This window comes from Tubulanus polymorphus, chromosome 2 (assembly GCF_964204645.1).
Source record: "Tubulanus polymorphus chromosome 2, tnTubPoly1.2, whole genome shotgun sequence".
In the NCBI taxonomy this organism is placed as follows: Eukaryota; Metazoa; Nemertea; class Palaeonemertea; order Tubulaniformes; family Tubulanidae; genus Tubulanus; species Tubulanus polymorphus.
The window spans coordinates 8,015,092-8,038,782 of NC_134026.1; the positions used below are offsets into that span (position 1 = coordinate 8,015,092).

Consider the following 23,691-nt stretch of genomic DNA (forward strand, 5'->3'; position numbering starts at 1 on the left):
AACTTTTTAATCAAATATCTTCCAACATTATCAACAACATAATTGTTATCATGACCAGTTACTTTTATATCGGCTGATAAATAAATACTATTTGGAACATAAAAAGTATTTTGTGTTAATCTAGGAATTCTAACATATAAAGTTTCATCGGGATTAATATTTGAAGGGTTATGAGTAATTATATGATGTGATCTTTCTGCTTTAATAGCATTAAATATTCTAGAAATCTTAGAAGGACTTATATAACTCCCACTCATTTATTTAACAAAAAACTTAATTATTTATTTTTGATCATGGTTACTTGATATTTTTTGATATCATGTTTACTAAACCAAAGATAATAGTACTTACAACTGTAATTAAAAATAGAATAATATGTTCAGCGGCAAAGTTAAGAATATTCCCAGCAGATTTCAATATAAAACCAACAATTGATGCAATAACTCCTGGCAATACTGCAGCAGATTTTTTAGATAGTTCCCATAAATATTTTGCTAATTTCTTTAAACCATCCTTAACTTTATCTTGTATAGAATTATTATCATTCGGGGGTTTATCCGGTTTATTGGGAGTAGGAGTAGATTTCAAAGCATTTGATATTGCTAAACCAATTGTTGTAGTAACATAGTTACAGCTGCTAGAATTGAAAGAATTGTTATTCCTTCTAATTTAAATAATAACTTTATTCTATCTTTCAGTGATATTTCAGAATTTGGTTTAATCAACAAATCTTTAAAAATAACTTTTAATCTATTTATATTATAATCATATGATTTTAATAATAATTTAATTTCTTCTTTTTGTACTTCTAAATTATCTTTTAAATTATTAATTTCTTTTTCTAAACGTAATTCTTTTTGTCTATATTCTATTTCATCAATTACTTGATGATCTAAATCAGACTTTAATTGTTCTATTTCTTTATTTTTATCAGTTAATTCTTTTACCAAATACATAATTTTTTGATCTCTTATACTTTTATTATGTGCAATTTTATCAGATGCAAGTCTTATACTAATAATTTCTCTAATTGCTTTATCAGAAAATATATCTAAATCTTCTAATTCTTGATCTGTTGCATCAAGTAATCCATTCGGTAAAAGTTTTTCAATTGGAACTTTATTTGATTTAAGTTTACTAGTTTTGGAAGTTATATTCTGTTCAGATGTTGTTTCTGTTTCTGATTTCTTTTTGATTATTTCAAATAATTCATTAATTCTTTGTTTAAATACGTCTATATTATCATCTATTTCTTTTTGTGTAACATCAGTTATTTCATTACTATTACTTATTATTTTAATTCTATCTGGTTTTAATTTTTCTAAAGTTGATTCTGATAACATTTTAGTTTTATTATTTTTATAAGTGATATCAATATAATAATCACCTTTCAAACGATAATAACATTTACCATTATCTAAAAATTTTAATTGATCTGCTAAAAGTCCAACGTCTTCATCATTTATGTTAAGTTTAGATTTTTCAATTAAATCTTCTAATTAAGGTATTTTGTTTAAATTATCTATATCTTGTTTTACTAAATCTGGGTCTAAATTTTCAGGATTTAATTGTGATTCTGCATTTTTAATATAATCAAGCATATTCAAATTATTATTATATTCTGGCTCATTACCATCATTAAAACTTGTTTCATCAAAATCAGGTGGTTGTTCATCAGTTATACCAGGTTCATCAAAAGGATCCATTCCAATATCTTCTCCACCTTCTACATCCATTTATATAAAAAAAAATTAAAATTTAAAATATAATATTCCTCCGATTACAATTCCTATACAGGTTATAGCTAATTTAGTATTTTCATGGGATTTATTGTCATTATCAGTTTTAATTATATCATGTTGAATAACACCGTGTGGGTGCCATACGGCACCATTATCAGTTTTAATATCACCATGTGGGTGCCGTACGGCACCATTTTCTGTAGTATTGTAATCTTTTATTTTGGAATCATTATCCAATTTAATATTCTTAGTTTTAGTTTCTGTTGATTGAATATGTTTTTTATTTTTTTTACCTTCCATTAATTTTGGAGCAGTGATAATCTTTTTATTTATATCATTTAACCCAAATGAATTATTTATTGTAGCAGTTTTAATTAGATTATTATAACCAATTATGTTTCCCATCTTTAATACTAAATCATTAGAAATAATTAATAGATTAGGGCCTATACAATAATTTAATCTAATATGTGATTTATCTAAATAATTTTGATATCTTATAATGTTTTCTGGAATCGATCTATTTTTATCATTATGTATGGAATCTTCAAATAATACTTTGAATTGTTTCTGTGTATCAAATGATGTATTCAAATTTCCAATTATCGGTGATCTTGTTTCAACTTGCGCACCTAAAATACATATCAAATAAGTTCTAATAGATTGATTTATTCTTTGTATACCTGATTTTGTAAAACCTTCATTATTTTCTAAAATTAAATAAACCCAACCATTATTGTTTTCTTGTTTTAAATTATCATAAAATTTCGGTAATTTATTGAAATTTAATGTTTCTAAATCCTTTGTTTCTATTTTACCATAACCTAATTTATTATTATAGATATTATAAAAGCTATTAGATGGTATGGGAAGTGCACAATATTCTGCAATCTTTTTAGGGCAAGGAAGTGATCTTATTGTTCCAATTTTTGTTCTAAAATCAGAATTATTTATATCTATATTAAATTCATTACAAATTTTATAAAACTTTGATGAATTAATATTATATCTAATTCTTTAAAATATCTTGATCCTGGTAAAGCGCACTCTAATTCATTTAATATTATTCTGATTTGAAAGTATGTATGAAATCTAAATAAACTTTGAATTAATTTATATTTAGAATTATTCAAATGATCATTCCAACTAATTCCACAACCTGTTGTTGCACAATAAACAGCAAAATTTAATTGGTTCTGCCAATACTTCATATTAGATTTTAATAACCATTGTTTTTCATCTTTCAATTTTTTAAAATTAATTAAATATACATGAAATATATTTTCCATCTTTGCATTAAAATTATTAGTTTCAGTAACATAAATTTCTAAATTAGTTAATGAATCTAAAACTTCATTTCTATATGTAATATCTTTATTAAAATCTATTGCTGGAATATTATATTTAATTGATTTATTATATTGGAAAGCTTTTGGAAAACTATCTGCCATTTATATAATTAAAAAATTAATAATTTATTAATTCTTTTAATAATTTATCTTGTTCTTCAACTGTTATATGACCATTTAAACTTATGATATAATCTAGTGTGTTCTTTAATTTATTAATTTCTTTTATATTAGTTTTAATTTTTTCTTTATTACTTTTTATATTTAATTTTGAACTTATACCAGTTAAAACACTTGAACTTAATCCTAATACGCCAATTGATATAGCCAAAGGTGTTAATGGACTGAATATTGCTAGAAATGTTATTACAGAACTAATTGTAACCGAACCACTAATAATCAAATAATATATAATTTTACTTTTTAAATATTTTTTCTTTTTTATCTTTAAGTCACTTTCAAATTCTAATATTTGTTTTTCTAAATATATTTTTAATTTAGTTTTATTTATATCATGAGGAATGATATCAATACTATCAACTTTATCTTCCATTTATTTAGCAAAAAAAATTACTAATTAGTAAACTTATAAGCAACAAATATAACAATAACTGTTCCACCTAAAATCCAAATTATTTCATATTTCTTCTGTTCATTACTTGGGATATAATAATCTGATAATTTAGGTTTGTATAGATGTAATTTTTCTTTATTGGTTACCGCGTTATATAAACCCATTGCATCATCAACTGATTGAAAATCTCTATGTGAAATCTTCTGATCATATAATTCCTTGTTAATATAATCCATATAGTTTGTCTCTTTTCTCTATATTCTTCCGCAGCTTTATTATATTTCTCTAACGCTAAGTTATGTCTTCTTTGTTCTCCTAATGAACTATTTTTATCAATATGTTTAAATAAATAACCACCACCAGTAAATGCCAAAGCGTTAACAATTGCTGATCCTATAATAGTTATAATTGCAGAAGCCATTTATTTAGTAAAAAAATTATGCATTTATATGGGAGGAATATATTTTTGTTTTTCTAAATAATCAATAGTTAAATTAGATAAAGTAATTGCTAATGTTAAATTTAAAATATCATTTATATCAAATCTATCAACATTAACACTTCCCATTTTGAATACTTTTTTTAATACCATTGAATAACCAACAGTTCCAACAGATAGTAAGGCGCCATTATATAATCCAGTTATTATCCACTTATTATCACTCATTTATTTATCAAAAAAATTACTATCATCAAAATATTTAGTTAACTTATTTATGATTAATTCAACATTTATTTCATTACTAGTTTCATTTGTATATATTTCAATTATTATTTTTTTAATATCATCGATGATAAAATCTTCATCTAATTCATAAAATCTTAAAGATTCTCTAATTAAATTAGTAATCTTTTCTACATTTAAAGTTTCTTTATCTATTGTTGTTTCATACTCAAATGTTATTTCATTAGAAAATGCAATATTTTTAATATGTGTAATTACATCATTAACGTTAAATTTCATTTCTTTCTCACGTTTAAAATCATACCCAAAACATATACTCGGTCCAACAGTTATATTCATTTATATAATGAAAAAATTACTCTTTACATCTTATAACTAATTCATAAATTACAGGAAAGTTATTCAAATCAATTAAATAACCATTATGATTTCTTATTTCTAATTTAAAATTATTGAAATGTGGAATACAAGGTTTGAAATCACATTCAGTTAAATTATAATTTATTTGAGTTCCAAATTGTTTAACATTTTTTAATGGTAAAATATTTAATAAACCAGAATTACAAATTGTATCTTTAGTTGCTTCAAATGTTTTTGTTGGGTCAATTAAATTACAATAAATATAGAAATGTGTGTAAGGTATTATATTTGAGCTACCTTCTACGTTTCCAGTAACAATACGCGGTTTAATTCCTAACATTTTAGCTATTGGTTTGTTTACCATAAATTTATTTTGTTCATTGGCTAACTTTATTTTAATTTCATCAGAACTATCACTTTTTATAAATCTAATTGAAAATTTATCTTCACTTTCAAGTTTTAGTCGTGCTTTCCGATTAATTTCTTGGGCTAATGTTTCTAAATTATATAATCCTGGTTTTAAAAATAGATGAAACCATTTATTTTTATTTCCAATATGAATTAAAAAGTCTCTATGTTCAAAAGTTTTAGCCGTTATATTATAAAATGAGTTACATAAACTTATATTAACTAATTTTAAATCAACACAATTCTTAAATTCCCTATCTAATTGTATTAGTAAATTATGTGATTTATAATTTGTAAGTTTTCTAGAATCAACAAATATTCTGTATTCTTTTAATTCTACCATTATTTATAACATAAAAAAATTACCGCTCATCACTAAAAATTAATTTTAATAAAATTTTTCCTAAATAAATGGATGAGAAGATAGCATGCGAAATTTGTGGTGAACTTCTAAGAAAAAGTAATATGGCTCGACATATGAAAAAACATGATGAAAATTATAAACCCCCTAAACTAAACTGTCCAAAATGTAATAAATTATTCTCAAGAAATTATGTTAAAAAACATTCAGAGAAGTGTAGAATTAATGGCGCAACGGCTAATGTTGTTAGTAATGAAAGTAATAGTAATTCTGCCGAAGTTGAACCTGAAGTTATTTGGAAAAGACCTTTCTTATTCTATGATAAGGATGATATAAAAGATCATTTCTGTGAGCCTTGTCGAATGAAATTTAGTCCTGACAAATATAGAAGATTGGGAGAATCATCAATTTCGTAAAGAACATATAGATAAAATTTCTAATAAATTTGAAACTGAATTTAATGAAAGAAAAAATAATTTATTAGAAAAAATAAAATATGAGAAAACGTTACCAGATAATAAAGAAACAGTTGAAAAGTTAGAAAAACAATATAATGAATTAACAAGAAAAACATATTATTGTAAATATTGTAAATTGATTATTACAACAAGTAATTCAAATCTACATAATAGAACAATAAAACATAAAGAAAACGTAAGAAAATACCAAGAGCTTAATGAAGATCTATTACCAATAAATTATAAACAAAAATGCCCACAATGTATTTATGCGACCTTACGACAAGAAGGTACTGTGTTATTTTGTGTTGATTGTGGATGGCAAAAGAATTTATGGGGTGAAGAAAAAACTAGACATTTTCTCATAGATCCAAAATTAAATTATCTAGATGAAATTTTTAAAATATTTTCTATAGAAGATCATACACCAGAATATATGCAATGGCTTGAAAAAATGAAAATAATAGAAAATAAAAATGGTGAAATAACTAAAAAAGATATTATAAATACAATTATTCCGTCAACATTTAACACAAAACAAAAGAAAATGTATTTATATTTATTATTTAACGATTATTATGAAAAACCTAAATTAACAGAAGAAGATATGGAAAATATAAAAAAAATATTCAAACAAATATTAATGTATCATTTGGAAAATAGAATAACAGATTCAATAAATTATGAATTCTTTTTAAATAAGATTGTAAATTATTTAAACCTAGATATTATAATTCCATTTGACGAATTAACAAACAAAAAGAAACAAAGAGAGCGAGATGAAATGTGGAACAAGATAGAACTTTATTTAAATGAAAAAAAAATGGAATGGAAGAAGAACCTAAACAAATTATACAAGAACAATTAAATGAAAATGAAGAAGCCAATAGTGATTTCGAGTTTGATGATATAGATCCATTTTAATAACCATAAGGTAATGTTTTTATACCATCATCTGAAATATGCCTTTTATCATCAAATGGATTCAAACTAGTTTTTTCAGCTTCATTAATGTACATCTCGTGATTTTCTGATCTTAAACAATTCATTTTATCTTTCATTACAATTGATTTATATAAACACTTTATATAATCTTGAAATTCTATATGTTTATCAACCACATGTTTTGTTATTCCTTTTAACTTTTTAGCTTCATGATCTTTTGTTCTGTAACTATACATTTTACTTCTTATCCCAACAAATTCAATCATTTCATCACCCCCTAATTCATCTTTAAACTTACTAGGAATCTTTTTATTATCATTGCTAAATAGTTCATGATCTTTGGGATAATTGCTAAAATCAAAATGATGTTTTAATGTTTTTAAGTCTTTTGTTATATCATTTGTCTTGATTTTTAGTATGTAGGCGTCGGTATTTTTTTGGATTAATGGGAACCCAGAATTGAATGTTCCATCATCTGTTGATAAATCATAAACATAGTCAGTTGGGTTATATATTTCAAATAAATCTTTAACTTCTTCTGTTAACTCATTTTCTACATGTCTTAAATTAAAGCAATTTGGTTTAGATTTAATCAATCCAATATTCATATTAAATCCTAATGAACTGCATAATATATTCAATCCTGATATAGCAACTTTTCCTTTTTGAGCTAAAGATATTGTTTTGCGATTTTTGAAACTTTTTGAACCATCTGCAGCATAGAATCCAATGAAGAACCATTTTCTTAAATTATTTTTTGCATTTAATACATAATCTGGAACTATCTTTTCTTTTGTTGAAGTATTACTTTTAACTATTGCATGAATATAGAATTCATCATTATATTTTATAGCAAACTCTTTAGGATTATTTACAAGTATTCTATAAACTGCTGTTGATTTCATAACATCCATGATTTTAAATGTTTTATTTGGATAAACTTCTTCACAGAATTTCTTTATTCTTTCTAATAATTTTAAGTCTTGATTGCATAAATACCAGCAATATTGAGTGCGATTAACATAATTATACACACCTGCTGAACCATCACCCATGAAAAATCCTTTGATAAAATATTCTTTTTCTTCTAATGTTTCGGGTTCTACATTATAAATATTATCAATAATTTCATCAAATGAAATATGATTCATTCTTTGGAAAAATCTTTTATGCAATAATTCATCTCCAATTTTTATATCAGTTGGTTTTATTTCATCACCATTTCGTTTAATTAAACTATGATCTTCTGTAACATCTACAAATGCTAATTTAGTTTTTAACTCTATAGATTTTCTTATTTGTTTTATGCCTAATAATATTCTTTAATTTTTTCCATCCATTTCTTGTCCAAACATCCATTAAATCATTTATTTGTATTAATTCTTTTTCTCCATATGAAATATAACATTCATTTTGTTTTGGAATTATTTCTGAAATTCTTCTTATCAATATTTTATTATTACATTTTAATAATATTGGGGTGTCAGCTGTTACAGAATCAAAATATAATATTTCAATATGCTTTTCCCCAAAAAGTGGTTGTAAAACATTATAATAAAAATCATACATTAATAATTTTGATACTTCTAAAACAGTCGAACCAATAAATATAGGTTTATTAAATTTCATTGATGTTCTTTTTAATTTAACTGCTGTTAAATAATCTTCAAATCTTTTATTTCCTAAATGTCTAGGACTTGATTGTAGGTGTCTTAATCTTTCAGAATTATTTACTAATTCAATATCATTTCTATTTCTAATATTTTCGCATGTTTTACCATAAAAACTATTATTCATTAATTTGAAGAAATCTTTTTCAAAATCTGTTTTTGATATGGTTCTCTGTTGAGTATTGAAATCTATATATTTTTCTAACCACTTCGATTGATTAAATTCAATATATCTATGTACTTTCTTTAATTTCATTCCTTGTTTTAGATAAAATTTTAACATTCTATAATGAACAATATAATTGTATTTATTATTTTGAGTAAGTATTAATTTTTCTGTAAAAACATGATCTTTCGGTTTTATTTTCTTCTGGTATTCACTTAAATAACTATCATCTACAGTTAAATGTTCTGGGCAATAAGGTAAGTTTCTTGTTTTAAACTTAATATTTTCAGGATATTCTAAATCAACTACAAAGAAATAACCAATTGGTGCTTCATCTTTTAAACTCGCAATTGCGCTTTCCCAATCAGTTTTATCACCATTTTCAACTTCTGTTAATATAAATCATTGCCCAACCATATAAATTATTGGCGTCAATATATAATAATTTATATTCATCATTTGCTTTAAAATATCTATCTCCCATAACACCACTAATTCCACCTCTAATTGATTTTTCAAATAATAAAACCATATCTGGTTCTTTTAATAAATCTAATTCTACATTTGTATATTTTAAACCACATTGCCAGGTTAAACCAGGACTAGAGTAGCAATAACAAGGATCAACATTAAAATGATTCAAATTAACTTCTCTAAATTTTTCAAATATGTCAGCCAATATCATAACATCTGATTTTAAATATAAATCAACTAATTCGCCATGATTTTTCATCTTAAAATGGTTCCAAATATTTAATGTTCTATTAAAAACTTCGTCTTTCACATACTCCTCTTTTAATTGATCATAAAATTGATCTTTTAATAATTCTGTTACATTAAAATCATTGTGTGTTTTATAAAATGAATAAGGAATTGCGCCTTTATATCTCAATAATTTAAAATCTTGTTCATTTGGATAATAATATCGAGTTATAACAAAATCATTATCAACTAAACTTTTTGATAAATTATCTAATGAACTTGCTAGAAATCTATAAGAATCTAAAAATCTAATGCAACCAAATTGAAATGAAATATAATTTTCAGATGTTTTAGCTAATAGTTTAAAATCATATTTTCTTACATTTGCTTCATTCATAGCATTATATTCTTCTATTTCTTGATTAATTGCGCCCAATTTTCCCGATAATTGTTTTATAAATAGATGGGTATCATATCCTGATAAATTATGAAATAATATTGGTACGAAATTTACTTTTTTAGCTTGTAAATTGCAATTTTCATGAGCAGCTCCACGATATTTTGAATTCAAATCATCATGATCTCTAACTCTTTTATCAAATGAATAAAAACGTTTTTCACAATAACAACAATGAGTTCATTTTCATCTTTTTTGTAATATAACAAATCTATAGCATTTTCATCATCATAATATTCTGTTAAATATAAAGCTTCCAATGTATAATCTTTAATATTTTCACCTTTTGTCTTTGGTAATTGCATTAATTCGAATACATTTATTTTTAAATTATTAACTTTTTCTATTTTAGGAATCATTTTTATAGTTACTGGATATTGATCAATTTTATATAATGTTTCATATTTCCGATAATCTGTTATTCTACAAACATTTTCCTGTGATGGATGTAAGCAACTAATAATTGACCATAGAAAACATTTATTATCTTCATTTTGAATATTTATTACTGCTTTTGTTATAAATGGTAATTTAATATAAGATGATGCTTTAATATCCTTTTCTGTTGTAAAGTTTGAATCATTTTTAAACATTTTATTACTTTTTGATGTTTTATTTCTTTTTGTATTATAAACATTTGAATCTAAATATATTATTTCATTCAATGTTAAGCCAGAACCCTCAAAATATCTTTCTTCAATATGACGTTTAAATTCATTTAATATTTTTTCTAACTTCTCTTTTATTTGTGTTTTTGAAATTATTTCTTCAGAGAGTGTTTGAATATTATAATTCATCTTTTCTTCTGACTTTATAAAACTTACTTTCCCAGAGATACTAATTTTTGGATATTCAACATCTGTTATCAAATCTAGTATTTTTTCTATTATTTCATTAAATTTACTATAATCTTCTATTGTTGTACCTTTAAAAAATCTAAATATAATAGCTGCAGGACCAATTTTACTATGTAATGTTTCTAAAATTTCAATTGTATCTTTTATTTCTAGTGAATCAATATAATTTCTAACATTTTCCATGTAAGGTTTATTTGAAATGGATTTAGTTTTTGAAGTTGATTTTTTTACTTGTTGAGGTTTATTATCAAAATATTCTGATCCTAAAACATTTTTATTTAAATTTTTATAATGTTTTTGTGATTCGAGATGTCTATTATAATTCCTTTTTACTATAAATTCATTACAAACTTCACATTTTATTTCATCCACATTCATATTTTCTAATCGTTCTTTTCTTTCATTGGAATTTTCTGGAGTTTCAAAATCTATTACATTTTTTATATGATTTGCAGATTTTTCATGTCGTGATTTTTGGGATTTATCGATGTATTTTTTACAATATTGACAATAATATTGATTTTTATTAACATTATTATTTTCTGGTTGGTGTTCATTCTCCCCCATTTATAAGGAAAAAAAATTACTTGTGGTGATCAGTGTTCGACCTTCGACCTCTGATCTGAAACCCTACTTTCCCAAATACTAGCAGAGATTCCTCTGAGTGACATTTGTGAAAACTTTGGTTAAACTTAACCAGGGATAGTTAACATGGTGACATAAAATCTCATGTTTGCAATGCTATTTTACCGGCCGGTTATCTTACCAACTTTTGAGCAACCTTGAAACTCCAGAAAAGCCACGTGTGCTGACTACCAATCCACCTCCGGTTTTCCCGGTGCTGGTTAAAATGGAGATGATTGTCGTCATGATCGTGATAGATGGTGATGCTTGTGAAGGTGATAGTGGTGATGTGATAGTGGTGATGGAGATGGTGATAGTGATGGGGATGCTGTAGGCGATCGTGGTGGGATGATGGTGAAATAAGTGATGGTGGTGATGGGGGAGGGGGGGGGGGTGATGATGATGGTGAAATTAGTGATGTTGGTGGAGTTGGTGATGCTGGAGAAGGTGTGGCTGGTGATGGTGGTGATGGCGCTGATGATGGAGAAGGTGATGGTAGAGATTTTTTATGATAGCGATGCTGAAGGAGGTGACGGCGGTGATACTGGAGGATGATGGTGCAGATGGTGGATACGACGGGTGATGATGGTGGTGATGCTGGAGAAGGTGATAAGGCGATGGTGGTGAAGCTGAGCAAGGTAAAAACACTGACAGTGTCAAAACAAATTAGAAGTTTCTTGTTATTCTAGGGTAGCGCGAACCAGGCCGATTACTGATGAAATCACGTTTATGGACTGACTGACTGACTGTGGATTTAAATAAGTTTGACGTTAGGATATCTTTTTATAGTAAAACCATCACGGATTAATGTTAGGGTGAAACGATATTTTTATATGAAAAGCTGGCTTAATGCTCCGGTGTATTCAATGTTTCGTGCCCATTAACTAGACCTCAAGTGAAACTGTTACAAGCATTATTGTTGTACGTTTTGATTTTGTAGTTTTCTGATCAAACGAAACCATTTCTGAACCTCTGAATAACTGAATCATTACAACAGTATTTGAAGTAATGATCAAAGTAAACGGTAGAATACTAAAGTGGACGCCAGTTATGGCAAAATATGTTATTTGGTGAAATATAGTTCGTGGCAACATCCGAAAAACCTGTCAGTTGTAAAGTTTATTGCGCGTTATGAGTAATGATATGAAACCAATCCAACAGTTAGCGCATGGCTAAGGTAGTAGAAATAGCTGTAACGTTTCTGTTGCATTCAACTTAACCGTTACAAGGTAAGATGATGGAAGGCGAAAACCACCAAAACATGGTTATGTCATTCGATAATAAAAAAAATTTAAAAAGATGATGAAAACATACAAAAAGTGAAAACATGTAATAAGGTGATGAAAACAAACTGTCAATAGGTGATAAAAAATCAATTGATGGTATCTTATCATATTTTCATATTTTATCACCTATTCATCTTTTACAACCTTTTCATTATCTTTCGACGGTTGCCAATAGCAATATGTTACCTCATATTATTAATATATTACCTCAGCAAGAGAGTATATGAATACTTATACATTGTTTAGTATGGTAACGTATCTGTTGGGCCATATTTTGCAACAGAATAATTTTTTGTTGCTGAAGAAAAGCGAACTTCATGGTCAAATAGATGTTTATTTGCCGACCATTACGGGTACCTGTAAAGATAAAACTCATTGGACTGATTTCACAGGAGAAAAAAATGCCCTTTGATTGTTGATGTCAACTGCGACTGAGGTTAAACGGCCTGTTCGCATTAAGTGAATATATTTTTTCAAAGATAGATCGCAACCAACAAAAACTATATATTTTTGTGTTGGAAACATACACCCGATCATGCCAAACAGATAATATCCCCGGGAAAATATCGCGGATTTATTGCGGCAACGAATTAAGTCCATGCATCAATGGAAAATCCTGTATTCAACGGATTGATTCTGATAACGGCTCCAGTGACTTTAAAAAGCTAACGGTGAAATATAATGACGTTTTCAAAATGATAGTTATACAAATCGCGGCAGTTTTTTCCAATCGTATTTCAAGTATTGCAGTCATCATTCAGGAGAATCCGGCCCGCCGCCACCCTGATCATTCAGGAGAATCCGACCCGCCGCCGTCCGGACCATTCAGGAGAACCATTCAGAGGTGCTGCCTCAGTACACATCATTCGCGGTTAATAAGTGAACTAGAGAAGGGTCATTCTTAAGAATCCGCAGACCTGCCCTGAGAGGCCACATGGCTTCTCAGGGCAGGAACCTGCCCTGAGAGGCCATTGGCGCAATTAAGCAGTATAAATGGAAAACTCTGCTATAATTCTGATGAAACGGCGAACTATCTCGCCGATGTTTGACATGCACATTATCGAGTCATGAAATTAAATGGATTAAAATGAAATAAATTAAACGTATTGATATATCGACACTTAACAAATAAAACGAAAGTGATATTTCAATTAAAATTCATTCATAATAAGAAATGTATTTTTAAAAAGTTATGTAGTTAACCGACGACGAAAAGTTATGGTGATTATATAAATTTCAAAGCATTAATTTAATTATTCAAATATCCTATAGGCCTACATAAACAATTTGTGTCGTCCACTGATATTAGTGCGTTTCAATATGCTGTATATTCTAATTCAACAGTGAATTTTTCGGGGTTGTCTACTGCTTTCGCAGAAACTCTATTGTAATTCTGCTGATCATATTTTTCTTCTCCGGGGTAAGGGTTGGTTGATCATATGTCATATTATTTTTCGTTAGGTTAATTACCTGAGCGCAGGCCAACTTTAATCAGTTTTATACTTTATCTAATGACAATGGCATAATTATAGTTGCCACATGCAATAAGGCATACGCAATTGAATCTAATCTGATCAGCCCTGCGGGTGCAATTATATACGTAGTCTACTGTCGTCAACCTGCCCTGAGAGGCCAGTTCAACTGCTGCAGTTTGACTTCTGATATCACCTGCCCTGAGAGGCCTGTTCAACTGCTGCAGTTTGACTTCTGATATCAACCTGCCCTGAGAGGCCACTTTCATTTTTGCAGATATCAACCTGCCCTGAGAGGCCACTTTCATTCTGCAGAAATCAACCTGCCCTGAGAGGCCAGTTTTACTGCTGCTGTTTGAGTTCTGATATCACCTGCCCTGAGAGGCCAGTTTCATTCTGCAGATATCACCTGCCCTGAGAGGCCAGTTCAACTGCTGCTGTTTGAGTTCTGATTAAACCTGCCCTGAGAGGCCACTTTCATTTTGCAGATATCAACTTGCCCTGAGAGTCTAGTTCAACTGCTGCAGTTTGACTTCCGATATCAACCTGCCCTGAGAGGCCAGTTTCATTCTGCAGAAATCAACCTGCCCTGAGAGGCCAGTTTCATTCTGCAGATATCACCTGCCCTGAGAGGCCAGTTTAACTGCTGCAGTTTGAGTTCTGCAGATCACCTGCCCTGAGAGTCCAGTTCAACTGCTGCAGTTTGACTTCCGATATCAACCTGCCCTGAGAGGCCACTTTCATTCTGCAGAAATCAACCTGCCCTAAGAGGCCAGTTCATGCTTTTCCCACAGAGAAAAGTTTTTTTCATTTCTTTATTTCTATGAAAAATATTAGTATTTTTTAATTTGTTTCTGAAAAATACCAATTCTAATTCTTTTTTCTTATATATTTCAACAAAAATTCATATTTTGATTTTAGGTAACTTTTGTTTCCCTATCGTCTTGACTTTTTAACTGTTTTAGCTTAATATGATTAAAAGCATTTGTATTTCTCAATTTATTTCTATAGAATACAGCGTAGTCTTCTATTGTATGATCGAAAACTTTAGTTTGAATCTGAATATCCCGATCACCTTGCCACCATTTCAGCTCACTCTGTTGAATGGGTTTTCATTTTCTATTGATTCAAACGACTGGCCTCTCAGGGCAGGTTCCTGCCCTGAGAAGCCATGTGGCCTCTCAGGGCAGGTTCTGGAAAATCTGCAGAATGACTCATATGGTGAACTAAAACTACTGCGCAAATTTCTACTGTGGCAAGCGACTACTAAGTTAGTTCGCACGTTCGCCGTCAACAGCAGCACTTGACGGGCTCTATGTTCAATTTAAATCATAAATTTATTCAACGCCAAAATAACATACATGTTAAGACCAAAACTGATTATTTTGAGAGCAATGAAGAAAGTATTGACAAAGTGTTGTGTATGCGAGGAGCAAATGAGTCGTTATAAATGCCCGTCATGTTTCATTCAGTAGTAAGAAGAGTTCCCTCGCTTTCTTCAAATCGAATATTTAACGTTGGTTGTCGTTTAATATATTTCCAATTTATAATCAATGAGAAATAAACCAAAAAATCAGTTATGAATAATGCACTCAATGTTCGATATTTTTCAGTTGTTCTGTGAATTGCTATAAAAATCATAAGAAAGGTAAATATGAAAAAACTGACGCCCCCTCCACCATGGATGAATGAGAGTGGCTCCGTTGATCTTAAATTGTTAATTATTACATTTTGCAGGCGTTTGTGGGACCCCAGAACAACAGATACCTGACGTAACACCAGTAATACCTACACCAGCAGCACCTGTAATACCTACAGCAGCAGCAGCTGCTGCACTTGTAATACCTACAGTTACACCAGCAGCAGTACCGGTACTAGTCACCACTCCACTTTCAAATGAAGAAGGTACAGAAATACATAAGAGTAGATCCTAGTGATATGCAATTGATTGTTGTGAATCCTGGTCATTGTTTTGATTGTAATATTTCAATTGTCACAGCTGATGACGATGATGATTTTAGATGTTTAAATATAGAGGAAAGTGAAGATCGCGTCCCAGTCGAATCACTGCATTTATTAGGTGAGTTTTAGACTACAGTTAAACTCTTTTCAATTCTGGGCCCAGTTTCAGGAAAAATTTTAAGCCTAAAACGGTTAAGTTTGAATTGTTGTCCGCATTGAAAACACGAAGTAACCAATGGCAATTACACCAAAAATTTGAGTTTAACTCTTTCGTGAAACTGGGCCCTGGGCCTGGTTTCATAGACTGGTATCAAAGTTATCCCTAGGGGTAAATCCTTAATTCGGGTGCCAACCACCATAGTAACAATGAGAAACCATAGTAATACCTGACAAATTTCACAATGTTCCCAGGGACTATCTTTCCTCCACATCTATGAAACGCAGCCTAGCAGATCTTTAACGACAAAATTTGTGCGACTACCGCCTGAAATTAGAGTTAATTGGGTTTTAGAGTTAATTTTCTCACTCTGAAATTAGAGTTAAATGGGTTTTTCTCTCAGTTGAGGTTACTTATACTACCGCGTACATCAATAAGATGAAATCGATGCAAGAACTAATTTGTAGTTGTCGAATGAACACTATACTCCGTGTAAACTGTAGATAAATGAAGAAATCCCACACTTCGAATTTAAAATTATACGATTATATTTATTCTTACGAAACCTCAACGTTTCGGCTGTTGACTAACAGCCATCATCAGGTGGAATGACCAGAAAAACAAGTAACAAGAGTTTATATCCTTTGTTACTTCTTTTTCTGGTCATTCCACCTGATGATGGCTGTTAGTCAACAGCCGAAACGTTGTGGTTTCGTAAGAATAAATTTAATCGTATAATTTTAAATTCGAAGTGTGGGATTTCTTCATTTAACTAATTTGTAATTGGAACGAAACCGAGTGAAGAATAAATGATTGTAATTTCAGGTGAATCTCATGATGTAAAACAGTTACTACAGAATCAACATCTTAGAGAAATATTACTGAATTTATATCAGGACGGTAAAACTGCTACAGCTCATATCGAATCTGCGATGAAAGAACCGTTATTTATTGAATTGGCACAAACCTGTCTCACTACTATCAAACAATAAAACACTATATTCAGTATATTGATTTATTTATTGATTCCTCTTTGAGGTTTAATCGGACTTTATACAATTACACAATAACTGTGGCCTGAACCCTAGCCCCCTTCCAGCCCGGACCATGCACCCCCCTCAGACAGGACCTGTACTCCCTCAGCCTCGTTAAGTTTTTTTTGCTTTCATGAATATTTTACTCTGTTCTCTTCTGCGTTTAGTGACCGGATTCCGAGGATCAAATATTTCATATCGATCCAATTCATCAACGTTCGCGTCTAAAACTTTCTGTTTACTTTCTATAAATGTCAGTTTATGAGCCAGCCTGAAATAGATAACACAGAACAGTTTATGAGCCAGCCTGAAATAGATAACACAGAACAGTTTATGAGCCAGCCTGAAATAGATAACACAAAACAATTTATGAGCCAGCCTGAAATAGATAACACAGAACAGTTTATGAGCCAGCCTGAAATAGATAACACAGAACAGTTTACGAGCCAGCCTGAAATAGATAACACAAAACAGCCTGAAATAGATAACACAAAACAGTTTATCAGACAGCCTGAAATAGATAACACAGAACAGTTTTTCAGACAGCCTGAAATAGGTAACACAGAACAGTTCATCAGACAGCCTGCAATAGATAACACAGAACAGTTTATCAGTCAACTTGAAATAGATAATACAGAACAGTTTTTCAGACAGCCTGAAATAGGTAACACAGAACAGTTCATCAGACAGCCTGCAATAGATAACACAGAACAGTTTATCAGTCAACTTGAAATAGGTAACACAGAACAGTTCATCAGACAGCCTGCAATAGATAACACTGAACAGTTTATCAGTCAACTTGAAATAGATAACACAGAACAGTTCATCAGACAGCCTGAAATAGATAATACAGAACAGTTATCAGACAGCCTGAAATAGATAACACAGAACAGTTTAACAGACTGATATAGATAATATGGATACGATATACGATATACGTTTACAGGAGACCAGGGAAGTGAGGAGACTAAGTGTCTGCCTCCATCATATACTAACCATGAATCGCCTTCAATATCATCATTCGTTTCATCGTTTATATCGACTATTTTCTCCTCAGTTTCCTCATCGTGTTGTTCTCTAACCGATTGTAGTCGTGTTTTGAATTTGGCCAATATCGCTAATGTCTCTTCCTCTCGTCCTGATCCTTTTTTTTTATTCTTTCCTTTCAATTCTTTATATTTTAGTTGCTCCTTTTTAAAATCTAACACGGCATCATTTGTAGATTCAGTCTCTTCTTCCGACTCTGAAATAGAAACAATCTCATACAATTACCCCCGCTTACCAGTCGTCGAAACTAGTGACTGGATACGTGCTCACTTACCAGGGCTTGTTTTCTGTGAAGTTTGTTTATTTTTCTCTTGCTTTCTTCTTTTCGCTTCTTTTAATTCTTTCTGTAACTGACGAACTTCGTTCCTTAATTCTTCCCTGAATGAAATATATTTCATATTTTTAAATTCATTCTGATGTCATTTTTACTGTTCAACTATTCGTAAATACACGAACTTTCTGGATAATTCTTTTGGTTTATCTGTTTCTTGTTTTACTGTTTCTTGTTTTACTGTTTCTTGTTCCACCTCTGTCGGTGATGATTCATTTTCTGTTTCTTTCTTTAATTTTTTCTTCACATTTTCGATGCTCGATTCAACTGAATCTTCTTCCTATAAAACATCAGAATAACTTCATCCAGTTCACCATCAGAGTTCCAAAGTTCACAACCCAGTGCCTGATCGAGTTCCACCGTTCACAAACCAGTGCCTGATCGAGTTCCACAGCTCACAACCCAGTCCTGGATTCAGTTCCACAGTTCACAACCCAGTAGTGAACTGTGAAACTAGGTCGTGAACTGTGAACCAGGGTCCGATCTAAGTACTTTTCCGATTGCCTGGGACAAGTATATTTTCATTAGGGCAAGTAGGTTATCATTATCACTTGTCCACCGGGCTAACGCAAGCTGTGGAACTGTGACTGTGGGTCATAAACCGTGGAACTGGATCCTGTAGTGAACTGTAGGTGTCGAACGTAATATTCACCTCTATTGAATCCTTGCTGCGTTTTTTACTAGTTTTTGTTGTTATTGGATCATCATGAATCACTGATACTGAACTCAATTTTGGATCATCGATCAAATCATGGCTACTTTTACTTTTTCCTCTCATTTGCTACAAAAGAAAACAACATTTCAAATTACTCTCTTTATATGCGGAAATAATGAAGACGAAAATGATTTTTACCTCTGTCGCTTCATTAATCATCTCTTCATCTTCCTCTGCTTCTTCTCCGAATGACAACAACTTAAAATTTCTGTAAACATTAATTTTCCAAAAATAGAAAATAACTTACATCTGAATTGCTCTAATACGACACAAGACGTTTGCACGTACTTTGTAGCCTTAGAACGACTGACTTTCTTCTGATTATTATCTACGTTTTTCTTATAAATTTCTCTCGGCAAAATATCATCAAACGGATTGTTCAAAATCTGTTAAAGGAAATATAAACACAATCTAAACAACTGGAGCCATCTTTCAAATCAGGTCAAGGAGATTGAATAAGGTCAAGGTTTTGGAAAGTTTTTGAGAGGGTCGCCTGTCCCACTGAAGTGATGATTTTGAGACAGTCCTCTGTCGATCTTGAAGTAATGATTTTGAGGGGGTCCCCTATCGCCCTTGAAGTAATGATTTTGAGAGGGTCCACTCACGCGTGTTGATATTATTTTCTGTAGATATTTCGGGCGGTCGTTGCTATCTGTTTCACATTCACCCAGTTTTAACATGTTGTAAACAGTCGGGCCGGTTATCTGAGAAAAGAGTAGATTATCTGAAACAGCAGATCTGAAAACTGATTCCCTGAATCAGAAATCTGATTCACTGAATATCAGCAAAAATACAAGTATTTTTGATATCAGACATCTGAAAAACTGATTCCCTAAATCACTGAATCAGAGATCTGAAAACAGACTTAGCGAATAAGAAATCTAAAAACTCCAGAATGATTTTAAAAACATATTTAGTATTTTACCTTGCCGAATAGAGTGTGTTTTTTATTGAGTTCGGAAGCCTCGCCGAGCGTGAAAAAAAACTGACTGTCATTGTTATTAGGACCGGCATTCGCCATGGCGACCAAACCACGTCGGTTGAATCTGAGTCGAGAATGAAATTCATCCTTTAAAAAAAAAATGAGATAAAACATTATTACAATTGCAGCAGGAGCCACATTTCTACAATCAACACACTTCCCAGCGACGTTTGGCAAAATGTTCATTTTAAGTTTTAACTCCTGCTACAGTCAAATGTACCTAGAATAGTGGAATCGTGGAAATGGATTTTCAGGAAATTTTAGCTCAGTTCTTGTAGTTACCTTGAATGATTTTCCGTAGATAGATTCACCTCCATTACCCGTACCCGTTGGGTCTCCACCTTGAGCGATGAAATCTTTGATAACCCTATGAAACACTGTTCCATCGTAATAACCTTCCATACACAACTGGATGAAATTTCGGCATGTTTTCGGACATTCTTTCGACCACAATTCTATATCAATTTCTCCGACACTGGTTATGAGCAGCACCTGCAAAAATACCGCCACCAAACGGTCCGTATCGGTAACTTATGGTAAAAACCGTTTTATGTCTGAAATACATTGTTGACCTGACAAATTTACTATAAATAATCTACATTAATGTGTGTGACCAACATCTGCCTATACCTATAACATTTCTTCTAAAAACTTTCGAACCATGTCCATGACCATTCAATGCATGCCAGCACTAGTCTATCAATCATATTATGTCCGTTTTGTTATATCAGTTAATGTTTATCAGATCAGATTTTTATTATTTTACACTCTGTTACATGTATGTTTGTATTATGTCAGTCACACAAATCCGTCAATACACTGCAGACAGCAGGACAGTGCACTTGTTTTATAGTTTTGAATAAAGATTTCATTTGATTGAATTGAGATGCATATAATTGGCCTGACGAATTTACATACCTTTCCTTTCGTTGGAGGTTCTTGAATATAAATGTTACTCATGTTTTAACAGTTAAGAATAGTGTAACTTGCGGAAAAATGTCAAATATTTGACATAAAAGATGATTTTTTGAGGTTTCACTTTTAATTCATGGGCGCAGCCATTTTTATTTCTGCACTGAATATGAAAATAATTCCATAGAGAGATAAATTTAATCAGATATTTTACAAAAATTTGGAAAACTATTCAATAAATAAACGATTCATGATAAACATACGAATTGAATTAGTAATTTGTGATGATTTCTGATGTCACCGGCACCTGCAGCTGCCACCAGGTGGTGCACTGGTCGATTATTGAACAATTAATATGAATGATATTTCAGGTAGGGCTAAATAAATGTTTATTTTGGCTGATATCTATCATTTAAAGACGTATTTTAGCGCCGGTAATGTGCAGGTTCAATCGTTTTGAAGACTGCCTGGAGTTGATCCTAAAAGAATTGATCGGAACTGATGACTTTGTTGTTAGACACTCTTGAATTTTGAATAGAATGATGAAATAGTATCGTTAGTTAGTTTGATGTTTGTTTCAGATACGTATGCTCGTTTTATCAGTCAAAAAGCTGATGCTGCAAGAGGAGCGTGCCGTAAATGTGGATACAGTATGTATTACTCACTCCCACTCCCTCCCTTTGGCTTTCCTATCTCCCTGAGCCTCTACCTCACACCTCTCTCCCTCCTTACCTCTTTCTCTCGCTCACACCTCTCTTCTTCTCGCACCTTTGTCCTCATACCTCTTCCTCCTTACCTCTCCTCTCACACCTCTCCCCCATACCTCTGTCTGTCTGGAAGTGACAAGTCTGAATTAAATATCGATGATATTTTTCAGGTGGACATTTAACATTCCAATGTCGTAATTTTGTAAAAGCGGATCCTAATAAAGATATAGTTTTAGATGTGAGTAGCACGAGTTCAGATGATTCGGATGATGAATTTATTTCACCTTTAACTCAATTATCAAGAGCAGGTTCGTACGCACGCACACTACTGTCAGTCTGTTTCAGTCATCTATCAGTCTAAAATAACTATTGAACTTAAGATTTAAGAAATCTTATTTTTTTTTCAGATGAAGCAAAAAAGAAACAAAAGGAAAAAGAATCAAAACGAAAAAAGAAGAAAGATAAACACAAAAAGTAAGTAATTGAATATAGCTGCAAAGCTGCGATAAATGGTTTTCTGCGGCTATAGGGCTCACTGTAACCCCGCATTGGAGTAAGAGTACTTCATGGTAAACACTGGGAAGTGAGTTTTAATCAATTCAAAATGTGAAAGGTGTTGTTGCTCTGTTAACAAAATGAATTGTTTGAATATTTGTTTTCATATTTCAATTTCAAAGGAAAAGAGCTCGTTCAAGATCGAGATCTCCAGTTCGCAAGAGAAAAGATTCAAGTGATTCGGAGGAAAGTGAGGAGGATAAACAAAGAAGGAGAAGGACTAGTTCTAGTGATGATGAATCTGAGAGTAGTGACCACAAGTCAAAACATCGCAAAAAATATAAACTTAAAAAACAAAAGAAACAAAAAAAGAAGAAATCACGGCACCATAGATCGGACTCTGACTCGGATTAGTTTTAACCACAGTTAGGACTCAGATTGATTCAGATTAATTTTAACCGTGTTTTGGACTCAGTTTTGTGTAAAGGTTTTCCTGGCATTTATTTTAAGTTTTCTCTTTATTGAATGAAACAAACTGTAAGATGTTTTATTTCAAAATCATGTTTTATAAGATAATGCAATAAATCCTCACAAAATATCTTAATATATTCAATCTTAAAATCTCTCTGATGTTGAAAGCCCATTCTGATTCTCGGAAAAAAACCTTCTGGTGGAAAACTTTCCGATTCAGTGGAAACCCTTCTGATTCACAGTGGAAACCTTCTGAGTAACGGTGGAAACCCATCTGATTCACAGTAGAAACCCTTCTGATTCATTGGAAACCTGATTCATAGTGGAAGAAAGGCCCCGATTTGTGCTTAATCTTCACAAAAAGTGCAACTTTTAGACTGATAATCATAAGCCAAGCACACATCACTTCTGGGTAATTGACATGCCCTAGGGCAGAAGTGAAATCTATTGGTCCCATGAGATCCAAAGAAACTGCAAGCTACTGTCTTAGTAAAATGTTGATTAATATAAGTCTTCCCTACGTTTTGAAAATTTTTAAGTTTTGGTTAAAATGATGGCGTGTACTGGGTCAGTCTGTCCAGGCAATGCTTCCACAAATCTCTAGCTGTTACAGTGTCTATTATCATGGGTGCAATCCGCTTTAAAAAGTGCTACTTATTCCGCACCATAAGTGCTTACTTTTTCTTAAGCCTTACGACAACGAACCGTCCTTCTGAGGCAGCTTTCTTCAAATTTGTCCTCACTTTCTTCCACAATTGCCAA

The 23,691-nt window shown here is 30.9% G+C and overlaps 3 protein-coding genes across 3 annotated transcripts; 2 read left to right on the forward strand and 1 right to left on the reverse strand.

The window, feature by feature from the left end:
• The first annotated feature begins 15,468 nt into the window (after positions 1-15,468).
• On the forward strand, positions 15,469-17,227 carry LOC141898379 (zinc finger HIT domain-containing protein 3-like). The gene is made up of 5 exons (XM_074784235.1): positions 15,469-15,590; positions 15,730-15,764; positions 15,854-16,021; positions 16,116-16,196; positions 17,061-17,227. The coding sequence occupies exons 1-5, from the start codon at positions 15,478-15,480 to the stop codon at positions 17,225-17,227; spliced, it is 564 nt and encodes a 187-aa protein (XP_074640336.1). The 5' UTR covers positions 15,469-15,477.
• LOC141898574 (spliceosome-associated protein CWC27 homolog) lies at positions 17,059-21,406 on the reverse strand. Its single transcript, XM_074784550.1, has 11 exons — positions 21,263-21,406; positions 20,627-20,836; positions 20,288-20,431; positions 19,968-20,066; positions 19,651-19,748; positions 19,501-19,570; positions 19,300-19,428; positions 18,773-18,927; positions 18,591-18,694; positions 18,266-18,512; positions 17,059-17,540 (listed from the first exon to the last, which is right to left on the reverse strand). The coding sequence occupies exons 1-11, from the start codon at positions 21,302-21,304 to the stop codon at positions 17,384-17,386; spliced, it is 1,455 nt and encodes a 484-aa protein (XP_074640651.1). The 5' UTR covers positions 21,305-21,406; the 3' UTR covers positions 17,059-17,383.
• A 168-nt stretch (positions 21,407-21,574) lies between these two features.
• LOC141900159 (uncharacterized) lies at positions 21,575-23,628 on the forward strand. Its single transcript, XM_074786928.1, has 5 exons — positions 21,575-21,627; positions 21,838-21,906; positions 22,134-22,271; positions 22,371-22,437; positions 22,641-23,628. Exons 1-5 carry the CDS (start codon positions 21,612-21,614, stop codon positions 22,870-22,872), a joined length of 522 nt encoding a protein of 173 aa, XP_074643029.1. The 5' UTR covers positions 21,575-21,611; the 3' UTR covers positions 22,873-23,628.
• Positions 23,629-23,691: the final 63 nt, after the last annotated feature.